The sequence below is a fragment of the Centroberyx affinis genome, unplaced genomic scaffold (genome assembly GCF_046629955.1).
Source record: "Centroberyx affinis isolate AG114_WGS23_722 - 3 ecotype Tasmania unplaced genomic scaffold, CSIRO-AGI_Caff_v1 ptg004576l_1, whole genome shotgun sequence".
In the NCBI taxonomy this organism is placed as follows: Eukaryota; Metazoa; Chordata; class Actinopteri; order Beryciformes; family Berycidae; genus Centroberyx; species Centroberyx affinis.
In genome coordinates this window covers 252,511-266,116 of record NW_027282199.1, presented here as the reverse complement: position 1 = coordinate 266,116, position 13,606 = coordinate 252,511, and the positions used below count along the sequence as shown (strand labels likewise).

Sequence of the window (13,606 nt, the reverse complement as noted above, 5' to 3'; positions counted from 1 at the left end):
AGGTATTGTCATCCTGGAAACATCGACCCTACCCACTGCACTCTGCACTAGTTTGGATGAACACACATTTTTGAATACAACGTTAATAATGACATTATGTGCTGTCAATATATGTTGTTATGTGGTTGCATGTAAAGCTCTAAACGTGAAGCTCTATGAATGGGTAGAGCAAGGCAGTGCCAGGGTTAAGGGTTTGATTCCCAATGGGGCCACCCATGCTAAAAATACACACTGGTGCTGTAAGGTGTTTAGGATAAACACATCCACCAAATGGCACATGCTAATACGTTATGTTCAAAACTAGACACATGGCTGTGTTAGAAATGACACATTCTTTCTAAGACTGTAGCTGTGACAGTCAGCTATGTGGTGGATTGCTGGGCTACACAAGTGGGAGCTTGTTTGCGGGCATGTAGTCAGGCTAACGAGCTCGTCCCTATAGGCCATGCTGTACGTGTTGGCAGACTGATTCAGGAGCTGAGGTTAGCCACCACCATGTGACAGTGGGAAGCGCTGCAACAGGGGGGAAGCAGCCAATTGGCAGCTTTCTTGACCCCACACTTAATGATGCTGCCTCCACGCTCTGCTAATGAACACTGCTTGTTTCCAAACACTCTCAATTAGAAAAACTGCCAGAGTGTGTCTGAGTGTGTTTGTATGTGTTTGCGGGTATGGGCTAGTGTTTGTCTATTTCTATACTTGTTGGGGCTTTGCCTGCAAACAGATGCTCCCATTCTGAGTTTGCTGTGTACAGTAGAGGTGGTGTGGAGGGCATGCAGCTACAAGAGGGCGGGGAGGAGAAGAGGCGAGCATAATTCTGGGAATCTCGTCAGGTCAGGGAGAGGGCCTGCCCTTTTCTGGCCGATTCCTCTTTGGTCTCTCTCTGCCAGACTCCCCCGGACACAGGCAGCTTTATTCCCTCCTCCAATGCCTTCCTTCCGTTCAATTAGTTGGAGCTGGACCGTTGACCGATGGTTGACCCAATGCTCGTTCTACGCCCTTGTGTCAAACGGATCCTCACGCTACGTTCATTAGCCTCAGAGACGGAGCTGGGCCTTTTGGGTACGGCCCCAGTAGAAGCCATTGGTTCAAGGCCTTAGTAGACTTACTCAGGCTTACTGCAAACAAACCTTTTTGCTTCCTGTAGCCTTGAATGCTAATCAAGGAAAGATGAGGCTTCACCTAGTCTTAATGCACTTGAAATAGGTGCGGGCACTTACTATGCTTTCTGGTCACTGGGGACGAGATGACCTTTTGAGAGTGTGTGGGATCTATAATGTATAAGCACTTTTTGCAAATGCACTTTCAATTTTAAGGGGGACATGCGGTTGAACTTATCAAACTCGATTATAAAAAAGTAGCGCTTCTTCTAAGTGGAGGGCACTCTTCCAAAAGTCTTTGTTAAGAGGATTGGGGTGGGTCAGGATGAAATGCCATGCATTAGCTGAACTGGATGGCTTGGAGACTGTGAGAGGCAACAGAGAGATTGGAGTATAGTATGGTCAAGTTCAAATTTTCAGAAGGGCCTAATGCAAGGGACATTATAGCAGTTTTGAGATTTTGGAATTACCACCAGACAAAAATTATGTTAAGAACAGGTCAATAAGTGCTAATATGATCTAGAAAAAGGCAGAATTTAAGTTACTTTGCTTTGGTCTTGCTTTCTGACACTTTACACAAGGCTCTTGGTATCTGTTTAATCAATGCACACGCACATTGCAGTACATGAATGAAGGCATTTGTTGATGAGGCCATTGTGTATTTGACACAAAAATAGCTTGTGGCATGCAGCATTATTTGGGAGCCCATTTTGTTATGAATGCGCTGTAAACAACCGAAAAAGACAGCGTTCGTTAATGATGGGAATATGAGGATAAACATGGTGCTAAGACCCTGGCTGAGCTCTTACTGTGTGTTAAAAAGACTATACCCTTAATTTATCATTGTTTTAGATGGCATCTAACCACAATGCTTTTTACATGAGATCCTTATTATATGAGACGCAGTGTCTGAATTGCTACTGTCAAAAGTGGATATTGGTATGTCTTGCTATATGAGTGCTTGCAGACAATAAACAGGTGCTCATGAAACAACCGACATAACTGAGTCAGTGTTGCGGTTATATATATACTGTATACATACAGTACAGTACAGTACTTTCAATGGTATGTTTTGTCTGTTTGCACTGTATACGAGTTCCTGTTCCTGTAGCATGTGTCAGTATACAGACAGACAGAGAGATAAACAGTCCAGTAGCTGTGTATGCTGTCAATAGTGCAATAATCTAACACTCTTCTTTTGGTTAAGGGGTACGGTCTCTCTACCCACAAGGCCACAATGCCACACAAAACAGGTTTCTGCACCAATGTCACCATGACAAAAAAAAATCCTGTAAATTGTACTTGACAAATGAAGTGATGTGATTTATTAGATCATATCAGGGACGCAGCAAACGCGATTAGCCTCCGCTGTGAAGGTCTTCTGACGCTGGGCTGAGGGAGAGGGAGAGAGGGAGAAGGAGGAGTGGGTAGAAGGAGAGTGGGAGGAGTGAACTGAGTGAGTTTCAGAGGGATGGAGAGAGAGAGGGAGGAAAGGATGGTTAGAGGGAGGGAGGTAGTGGTGGGGGGGCTGTGTTGATGTAGGCAAAACACTTACGTGTGTGTGTGTGTGTGTGTGTGTGTGTGTGTGTGTGTGTGTGTGTGTGTGTGTTGTGAGGGGGGGTCTTGCAGCATGTCCGTACATTGCACTGGCAGCCATGGGGGTGTTCACCTCAGGACGCGGTGACTTTGAAGGGTGTTAATGCCGGCTGGGCAAAAGCACACAAACACACACACACACACACACACACACACACTGCAGAGGCCCCCGGCTGGCTTTCTGCTGACGCCAGAGTTTTAAAGTAGCCCTCTCTCCCCCTCCCTCACCTCCATCCATCTCCTTCTCTCTCTCCTCCTCCTCTCTAATTCCCCACTTCTCTCCTGCCCCTGGTGTTACTTCCTCTTTCCTTTATTTTTGTGCCTCCCTCCCTCTCTCTCTCTCTCTGCATGCTTTCATATTGTCCTTGGTCTCAGCGATGACTTGAGAACAATAACCTATTTGTTCTGTTTGATATTACTAGATAATTAAGTTTTTGCTGCGTTAGTGTTTCTCTTAGTGTGCCGCCCTGTGTAATATACGTGATTTCCAACATTATTACTACAAGACAGCAGCTAATTTCCTTGGGTTCTCTCATCCACGCTCGCACCATCTGCTAAAAACTAGAGCAGCACAAAACACTGCACGTTAGTCAGTCCTCGTCTCTGCCCAGTTGGCGGCATATTGGATACCTGATTAAAGGCCTGTAAAAGTGGTGCTTAATATTTCAAAAGGGAGTGGAGTAGGAAACTGGTTCTCTGATACAAAACATATTGATCAGCTGCTCATCCACTTTGACAGATGGGAGCCCCGAGCTGTCAGAGTCATGCTGGGGGAAGCCGTGCTGCTCCTCCGAGGAGAGGGAGGGAGGGAGGGTGGGAGGTCATTTATGGGAATCGATACAGCAGTTTGCCGAAACTCATCAATGGATTCTCGGCTTCCCAGAAATGTCACGTATGGATTAGTCTAGTATATATAACTTCATAGGGGAAAAATAACAATCAATGAAATAAATAAAAGCAATGTGTGTGTAAATTTAGCAATATGAAGGAAAAATCTATTCAATTCAAAATGGTGCAAAACAACATTAAGGTAGTTAAGTGCCACGTTGACCCTAGCACAGATTCGTATAGAACAGAAGTATTCTGGGAGATAAAAAATACATGTCTAATCTGAGTGGAAAGCGATTGGAGAATTACAGTAACCTATATATGAGCATTGAATAGATTAATTTATGATGAAAGAGCTGGAAATGCGAATGCAAAGCTGATATGATGCCTCCTGAGTGGGAATGCATAAAAAATTCCTGCTGTGGGCTATCGTTTTTATTTATCTCATTTACATATTTTCTTGAAACCAGCAAATTATTATGAAACTAAAATATTAAAATATTTAGTTTAGTATTAGCATCTTTCTTCTTTACAGTCCAAAAACCCATGGCAAAGATGAGCTTTGAACCCAAAGATAAACCAGATTCAAAATCGTAATTGTAAATCTCTTTACAGCCAAGTCATCTTAAAAAAGATGATTCAAAGCTACCAAGTCATAGTTATTCAAAGTTTCCAAGAAGACAGTTGCCTTCAAATTGAAGATCAAAACATTCAACCTTTACATCTCCCCAGTGGAGATACGAAGCGTGGGACAGAGAGAAAGAGCTGGCTGACATTTTCCCTCTGACAGTTAAAACTGATGAGGCCTTTTCACGGAGGTGACAAGAGGCCGCTGAAATCACCAGCCTCCACCACTCACTGTAGCGACACCCACTGTGGTGAGCGGGTAGGGTGGGTGGAAAGGCAGGTGGTGATTTTGCATTTACATTTTAGTAGTTTTAGTTGGCTGGCACTCTTAGAGCAACAGCGGGATAAATTTAAATTCCTTTATCGAGAATAGATGTATTAAATACTGTGCTGTTGTTGGAGAGAAGATTTTGTTTTTCTTTGGTTTAGTTTAGTGGACAACTTTTGAAATACGAGTTAGAAAGATAGCATCTCAGAGCGATCAAGGATAACACAAAAACATACAAACATTTAATTCCACTGGTGTAAAAAAATAAAAAAGATAGTGGAGAGGAGAGACAAGAGTGTGTGGGATGAGAACAAGGGGAAAGTAAGCTCCAGTGACAGCAGAGGAGATGGGTCTTATCTGGGGTGGAGGGGGGTGGGGGGGCATTAGGTAGCAGGGTGCTAAGGAGACCATCCTAGTAACAGCCAGTGTGTCCATCATGCTTCCTGTTGAAATGTTCTCAAGCAAGACACTGAACCTCTGCCTGCTCACTCGCTGCAAGCTGCTCTGAATAAGAGCCTCAGTTAATTGCACAAAATGTAAAATTTAATGCCATGCGATGGATTAAAATAGTGACAGAAACGGGGCTCTATGAAAATCCTGCAGGTATTAAATGTTATGAGCAGGAGGAAACCTTGCGCTGTTGTTTTGGGAGTGAGTCACGGCGGGACAGTGGGAGAGGTTCTCTCAGTAATTGCTGGCTACCTGTTGATGGGAATGACAACTTTCCATTTAGGACCACGCTGACTGCGACAAACTGGTGTGTGCATATGTGTGGGTGGGAGAAAGAAAGAGTGCATGTGTGTGTGTGTGTGTGTGTGTGTGTGTGTGTGTGTGTGTGTGTGTGTGTGTGTGTGTGTGTGTGTGTGAGAGAGAGAGAGAGAGAAAGAAAGTCAGTGAGACAGTGTGCGTCTGTCATGCAGGCCTAACAGACTTCCTGCTGCAGCATTCAAAGTGGCCCTCTGTGTGCTAAGAGCCATTATCACAAAGGCTCTCAGACTTGGACAAGGAACCACTGTTGAAATATTGCCTGGCCCCCGCTGGACAGAAAAAGGATTATTAACATACGTTTAGAATTTACATGTACGTAAATCCCCAAAATGGGTCATTACGAGCAAAAAACGTCATTCGTGACGGCACCAGTCATGCAGAGCAACCCGCAGCTATGGTGACCACTGACATTCACTTCCTCCTGTGGACTGTTTATCTCTCTGTCTGTCTAATCTGATCTATGTCTCACTGCTGACAGAATGGTCCATCAACATCCACTGTGTGTGTGTATGTGTGTGTGTGTGGAGTATCCCCCATCCCCTTGTCACCAGAATTTACACGAACAAAACCAAGCTCAAAGCCTCAAAATCTCAAATTCCCTCAGCACTAACCTGTCTGATTCTTCTGCCAATACAATCTGTCATTTTCTGTGTACATGTAGAGTGATATGTTTACTCCAGAGGTGTGACAAGTCAACTCTGCTCAAGTCTCAAGTCAGTCTCAAGACAAGTCCCAAGTCCATGTGTATGTCCCAATGTGGATTACCAAGTCAAGTCCAATTCAAGTCCATGTCATTAATGTCAAGTCAACAACAAATCAAGAGTCCAGTATCAATTGAATCTTAAATTAGTTAGTTAGTTAGTTAATCTTAAAGAAAACAAAATATCTAGAACTTTTCAATGCAATATCATTTTAATATGATAAAAACTTGGTAAGTGCATCATGAGTTTGATTTCTATAATCAGTTTCAACTACAATAAATTCAATCATTCCATACAAATTCAGAAAACAGAATTTAAATTCCGTCATCTGGTGGAGCAAATCTCATCACTTTCAATCCAAGTCATTTACACAAACACAAGATCTTTTGTCAATACTTTAGAAACCTTTCATCAAAATACAAGTCAAGCCCCAAGTCAGCCGGACCCAAGTCAAGTCTCAAGTAATTAAAACAGTGGCTCGAGTCCCCACCTCTGGCTTACTGCTTAGCGTATTGTCCCTTTGCAGTGTACTAGAGCTCCTGTTCTTGCACCATGTGTCAGTCTGTACTGTGACTCTGCACCAACGGCACCCAGACACATTCCTGATTCTGATTTCAGTGTCCCCCGAAAAGTTCAGTTGTGGGCCTGCTCCCGTTTCATGTTGTTGTCTGAGGTGGTGTGCCAGGATAAATCATTCCTGCCTGCAGCTCGCAGCAGGTGGCGGGACTGCAGAGTACACTGAGTTTGGTCTCCAGCTGTGAAAGCAGGGAGTGACACTGCCAAAGCAGCTGCTGACGCTAAGTGAATAATCACAGCCTGGCCGTATTTGACACAGAGAGAGGTACGGCGAAAAAACAGTTTGATGCCTCAAAAAGACAGGCACTGTGGTTTCTATATGCTTCCTAGAATACTATTTGGAGCAGTCAGGTTTTAATTTTTTACTTGCATAGCATGTGTGTGTGTGTGTGTGAATGTGAATGTGTAAAAGAAGAGAAAGGGAAACTGGACAATCTTTATCAAGGGTCTTAAGTACAGCTATTTTGATTGCAAATTTTACAAAAAATTAACTGTGTAACCTGGAAAAGAAATGTGGCAGTTCTAGTGCCTCTGCAAATAATTGACTTTGAGGCAATTTCTTTAGTGCAATGAAAGTAATAATGCAGTGATAAGTGATAATGAAAGACTCTGGTTACCTGCTCTATTATACCCAATCAGTGGATTTCAATGCTCTCCCTGGGGGCTAAATTACAGCAGAATTTTTCTTGCTATTTAAAGCTGATTTTTTTCAATCTATTGTGTAAGTGTAAGTGGATTTAACAAAATTTTTCCTGATTTTATGGTTGCTAATGTTCTAGCCTGGAGTGTTTTATCCACCCTAATTTACATTACAAGGACTCAGGAAAACTTTGGCGACATGAAATAACCTTTGATATCATTTTTTTCCGAATATTTTAGGGGCCCCTTTTAATCCCCCTGTGACTCCCTCCTGGCTCGTGAGCCTGACTTTGAAACACAATGAGCCATATCAATTGCTGATGCAGAAAAAAGGAGATCAGGGTTCTTTTTTTGGGCAGGTGATGAGGGTAAGATCTCAGCTGGCTGGTGCAGGTGGAGGTGGAGGGATAGGGGTGCCAGGGAGCTGGCGGTGTACCTGTCTTGCGGAGAGGGAAGTCGTCTTTCGAGTCGTACATGCCCAGGATGGGGTGGTTGTAGGCTGACAAAGCTGTTTGGGGAGGGGAGCTCTGGTCCAGAGAGCTGTGCTGGGTTTTCCTACAAAGAAACACATCAAATAGATCAGCACAGTATGCAAAATGACTACAATGCCATTCGGTAGTTCTTTGCCGTCAGGGTCTGGCTCCAACTCTCCTGGGGTTAGGGGTTCCATTTCCATTGGACAACAGTATGCAGGCAGGTGCTTTGAAATGAAAACGTTCACCAAATGGGACGTGATGAAGTGATTCTGGCATATGATACAGCTGACAGCCACTGCTTCAACCTCATAATCATTATGTCATTTCACGTCCGAAGTAGTGCGAGTATGGAGCCAAAACTTGAAATGATGTGTTGCTGTCCAAATAGTTAGGGAGCCCACCGTACACCTAGCTAAAGACCTGCCTTCCCATACACGCATGCACGCACACACACAAAGAGGTGGTGACAGAGTAAGCTTCTATCGCCCTCCCCCAGATCACCACATGAAAAGACGCAGCAGAGCGTGGACGACAAGGTGGGTGGGAGGGAGAGAGAGACAGAAAGATTTAGAGACAGAGCGGTAGAGAAAGAGACCGAGAGACCGAGAGCGAGACCGAAAGAGAGAGAGAGTGAGAGAGAGAGAGAGAGAGAGGGGTTGTTAAGATTCCTTCAACTGAGCACCCTCCTCTCCTTCAGCTCTTATCACCTCCAGACAGCAAAGAGGCTGAGGACTAGCTGTCTGTCTGAAAGGCAGAGAGGGAAAAGGAAACTGACAGAGACAGAGAAAGAGAGAGAGACAGGATGAGAGGAGGGATCTAGTTAAAAGAGGGGAAGAGGGAGAACGGAGTAGAAAGCAAGGAGAAAGCACAGAGGAAAAAAACAAACAGGGGACTCCAAAGAAAGAGGAGAAAAAAGAACAATATTGAAAGAGAGGCGTTGGCAGTGAGAGAGAGCGGCGAGAGCTGTCCATCCCATTTTCCTCACCGCTGGCGCACTCTTTATGTTGTCTTATCGCCGCCTGCCTCGGCAGAAAAGTTTGCCTGCCTAAAACCTCTTCAAATATTTAAAGCGCAGGAGAGGTGCCATTCTCTTCCCTCTCTGCTCACTTCAAACGGACGCACGCGCGAACACACCTCAAAGAGAGCCAATTGTCAATCACTGGCAACAAACAAAGGCAGAGAGAAGCCTCATTCCTTCAACATTCTCTCTGTAGTTTAACTCAAAGGCAACTGGTAAAGACTTAAAACTCGCAGAGAGGCTAGGGGAATGTTGATGTTGGTAGTTTCTCACACATGCAGGGAGTCGCCGCACACAAAAGCACATCAATGACTGCAGATTAACAGTGACAGACAGACACGCGCTAGGGGTTCACAACACCACAGGGTTTGCCGTGTTTGCAAAGTCAAAATGATGAACAACTAACTTTTATGTTTGGTATTTTCCCCACTTCTTAGACAAAACATTACAATAATTGAGGAGAAGCTTTTTAAGATTAAAATGACTATTATTGTACAGCTTAGATCAGAAAAGGCAACGGCTCCAAGGTTTTTAAAGGCACAAAAAAATAATACCAGTTGCTGTTTTGTAAGCTTGGAATTATAATGTTCTGTGTGGGGTGCAGTTCTGAGATACTGAGCATCAAAGATTTGACATCCCATCTGGCAAAACAGTTATGTACTCTTTTTAAATAGTTAACCCCAAAAGGTTCTTTTTATTTTAAAATAACACCAAACAAGCATAAAGTAACATTTAAAGATCATGAATAGTTTTGATTAAAAAAAAAAAAAAGTCAGACAGGACGTTATAATTCCAAGCTTACGATTTCTTGCCTGCAAGTTTAAAACTAAATGTTCCATATACTACAATATAGTACTATCTGGCATCACTATATGGTTGAAGAATAAAAGCTTAAAGTTAGTTCACCGAGGGGTTCTTCCCAAATGGCCGGATTACTCTCACACACACACACACACACACACAATAATCAATTCAAGTGTTCTCCGTTTAAGACCTGAGCAAGACGGGACATCAACTCACAATTCATTTCACTATTTTTATCCCATGTATATTTAAATTTTATACGGGAATAAACTTGAATTTGTACTTTATACTGTATAGTTGAATTTGTACACAACAAGTCACACTCCAGGCCAGGCTGGGTTTTGGAGAAGAGCTCTGTGACACTCACCCATACCAATAGCGTGGGTCGCTGGGCAGGCAGTGGTTTAGGTTTCGCTGAGCCAGCGCTTTCTTCTTGTTCAGAACAAACTCCTGAAGCCGCATCTTTACCTCCGTACTGGCAACCGCACCTAACAGACAGAGAGAGAGAGAGAGAGAGACAATTTGGGCTTCAGTGCCTCTACCTCTCCAGCCCAATCGATCACCCTGAGATGAAGATTATAACAATGTCCAATCTTCAACAGATCATGGGTCTCTGACTCCATAGCAGAGTGCACAATGTTGCTTCAGAGAGGCAGACAGAGTTTCACTGGAATTCCACAGAGAGGCCAGCAGTTCCATGAGCTTCACTTAGCGATAGTGTGTTGTTTTTTTCTTAAAGACACGCATCATGAGATTCACTCACAGCTCTCGGTCTCTCCTCAATTACCACTCTCATTTCACAGTCAGAAACACATAGCCCAGGGAGGGAGGGAGAGAGACAGTGAGAGACCAAGAGAGACGGAGAGACAGAGAGAAGAGAGAGGGAGAGAGAGGGGTGATAAAAAATAATAGGTGTTTTGAGAATAAAGGGAAAAAGGGAGTGGAGGTGTGTTTTTCTTAGAACGTGACGCGGAGAGAGAGAGAAAGAGGAAATAAGCAGATAACAGGTGACATGTCACGCTAAGGAGAGAAAGTGGCAAATATGTGAATGTGACAACTGCTAATATAGGCGTTCTAAATCATGGTGAGGCTGGAAGTGCTGACATCCCAATATGTCCGCCTTGCCACTGAAGCAAATTGGCTTTTATGAGACTGCCTTCCAGGCAATTTACTGCAGCACTTAACAAAGCTTCCTCTGTTTACAAGCCCATGCTCTTTCCATAGTAGTCAGGCAGTGGGCTCACCTTACCGAGGATGGTCGAGAAATAGACCTGTAATGGTGCCATACTGGCGGAAAAAACTAGTTTGCTAGGTGTTGCTCCACCACAACTATCCTGAGAAGGTTTTGCGCCAGAACGCTTGTCGGATTCTTAACCCCTTCCTCGCCTAACTGTCTGGCCCAGAGCAATGCCTCTTACAGGATTAATAAGAAGCTGTGACACCTTTTTTGATGGACCTACTAACTTGAATTCCCAGTTACTAAAATTGTCCCTGACTAGAGCTACACCAATACCAATTTTTCAGAACCAATTCAAGTACTGTATTAAGTAGATCGGTACCGATCCAACTACTACTCTTTCACGCTGCCTGGTATTGGCCTATTATAAAATAATTACAGGGACAAGGGCAGCAATTGCTTTTATTTATTCAGTTGATCAAATTAGGCACTGGCCATTATATAAACATACTCAATCCAATAAAGGAAAATTATAATGATAAAAAAGGCTACAGAACAGGCTAGAGGATATACTGTAGCTTCTTGAATGAGGGCAGAAAGTTCTTTTCATAAATGGCAGCAATCCTCACTTCCAGTATTATTTTGGCCATTTATCTCTGACTGGCTTGTTACAGCTGCTTTGCCTGTTCTCTGCTCTCACCTCTGCCAGAGAGACACCTTAGCTCGGCACAGCTGGCAGTTTGTTTCACTAACCTCAAAGAATTGCCACACTGCAGACATGTTTCCTCCTGCCAGAAAACTATTTTATTGCACCAACGCTCATTAAAGTATCAATATGAGGATAGTTTCATTTCTCAATCCAAGTGTGAGCACCTGGATTGGCACCAATCCTGATACTATCTAGCGGTGCACCTCTACTCCTAATGATAAATGTTCAAAGAAAACAAGAATAAATGCTAAAAGTGAGCGTAAATTGCCCCCTTTTGTTGCATTGCTTTCATTTTGTCCGTGATGCAAGGATAACTGCTACCTGAACAGAATCTATAAGTGAGATCAAATTGGGCTCTTTTTACTGTCTAACCCTTCTCGCCTTGCCTAGATTGGCTCAGCCTGACGTTCCCTGTGGTAAATGTGTGAGGTCAGACTGTCCTGACTGCTGGGCCAGGAGGACAGCTGCTGTGACAGAGGCTCTGAAAGGGCCCAGTCTCTCTGACACCTGCTGTGATATTATGGCCCGGTGTCACAGCAGCGTTACAGCAGAGGCTGGGCGGCATTCAGGAGATGGAGAGCGAGTGTACCCGAGGTCAAGCAAGACCCAGTACGAGACCTGCTGTTCTTTTTTATACACAACGCTATTCAGCCACAGGCATGCAAGCCCACAAGCGCAAACAATTGATTTCATGCATCTCATTTAATATTTTATTCAGTATAACTTCCTTTTGGTACATTGGACTAATGCACTTGTGGCCACCTCCATCTGCCCTTGCAGCCATAGTGTAAAAAAGACAGTTGAATATGTAGTGTGATATGCAAAGTCTGCTGCCCATAGCGCGTCTTGTGTTGTCTTCTTCTACTGTATGAGTTCCTGTAGTCTGTACTGTATATCAAGTGTGACTGTGTACTGCATGTGTATATAGTGTATACTTGATGTCTCTGCCCCAATGCTAGACATCTTCCGGTGTATTTATTGGATTTGCCAAAACAACAAAAGTGATTCTGATTGATTCTAATTACTAATTCTAATTACAATTATTAACAATTGTATTCAATGTTGGCTTATAACCCAGCATTCCTTTCTTTTGGTTGTTGCACCAGCTAATAGATCTCTAACAGTCAACGCAAGGCCCAGAATTAGTAACTTATCCTGTCCATTATTCTGCAGGAATATTATATCTAGGGATATCAATATATAACAATATCTTCTAACATATGCAAAATCCCATGTTGAATAATTGAATTGAGGTTCATCGCATGGAAGTGCATGGTGATATGAAGTACACTAAAACTCTGCAACTGTGAAATAATATTCCCCAATTTGTTTCAGATCTCATTTCATAAAAGATTTCAATTACTTTTTACTTTTTATCAACAAAATTGTGTATCACAATAACTCAATATCATTTAATGGCAATGTGATTCTATTGAAAGGTGATAAAATATAATATTTAATTATTGCCCAGAACGAACTGTATTATATATTTTTTTGTTGATCAAAGCTGCATAGGGCATTCCTCTAATGATGATGAGTTGGTCATTTTCTTTGAAGCATCAATATTATCATTATTATTGTTATTATTCGCTGCCACTTACTCTCCTGTCCCCTCTCCTTGTTCTTGAGCTGCAGGAGTTTGTGTTCCCGCTGCTGCTTCTCCATTTCTTGTTCATGGCGGTGGCGCTCCATCTTCCTCTGGTGCTCCAAGAGCTCCTGTTGGTGCTTCAGTGCCAGCAAGTCCTGTTGGTGCTGGGGGAGAGAGAGAGAGAGAGAAGGATGGTAAAGGAAGGAAGAGGAGAGGGTGGAGGGTTGGGGGGGGGGGGGGGGGGCAAAGGGGAATGAAGTGTAGGGAGAGAAACAAAGAAGGACAGGCAAGGAACTCAAACGTGCTCCACAAATAGACGGATGGATAAACAAGAAGGGCAGGACAAAGGATGGGACAAGAGATGGAGGATGAGGGTGGGATGGAAAGAGGAGGGGAGAGAGATTATGGTTACTATCCACTTTATCTCTCACTCCCTTTCGTTATCAAGTTACAAAGCTGCCGGGGACAGCTTCCCACTTCAAATCCCTCTGTCTCCACATTTCCTTTTGTTCGTTTTCTTACTGAGAGAAGTGATATGTGGGTAAAAGCATTAAATGTAGTATTGCTTGGTCAAGGAACACTGAGTATCTGTTAAATTCCCAATCCACATTGGAGATTTTTGAAGACTGTTACCGTTATCATATCTCAGAATAATACAGACCTTGTCAAAAAAGATTGTCAGGTCTTGTATCAACTGCTCACTAAATTATTTTGAGTGAAAAAATGTCTCA

At 43.3% G+C, this 13,606-nt stretch overlaps 1 protein-coding gene across 2 annotated transcripts in view; it reads right to left on the bottom strand.

Annotated features, from left to right (window-relative positions):
• Positions 1-13,606, bottom strand: part of hdac4 (histone deacetylase 4) — a 73,911-nt gene that overhangs the window by 49,931 nt on the left and 10,374 nt on the right. For both annotated transcript variants that reach the window (XM_071544435.1, XM_071544436.1), the window contains exons 4-6: positions 12,889-13,039; positions 9,769-9,889; positions 7,540-7,658 (exon numbers count right to left, since the gene is read on the bottom strand). In XM_071544435.1, coding sequence (XP_071400536.1) covers positions 7,540-7,658; positions 9,769-9,889; positions 12,889-13,039 — 391 coding nt within the window. The remainder of the gene's footprint in view (positions 1-7,539; positions 7,659-9,768; positions 9,890-12,888; positions 13,040-13,606) is intronic.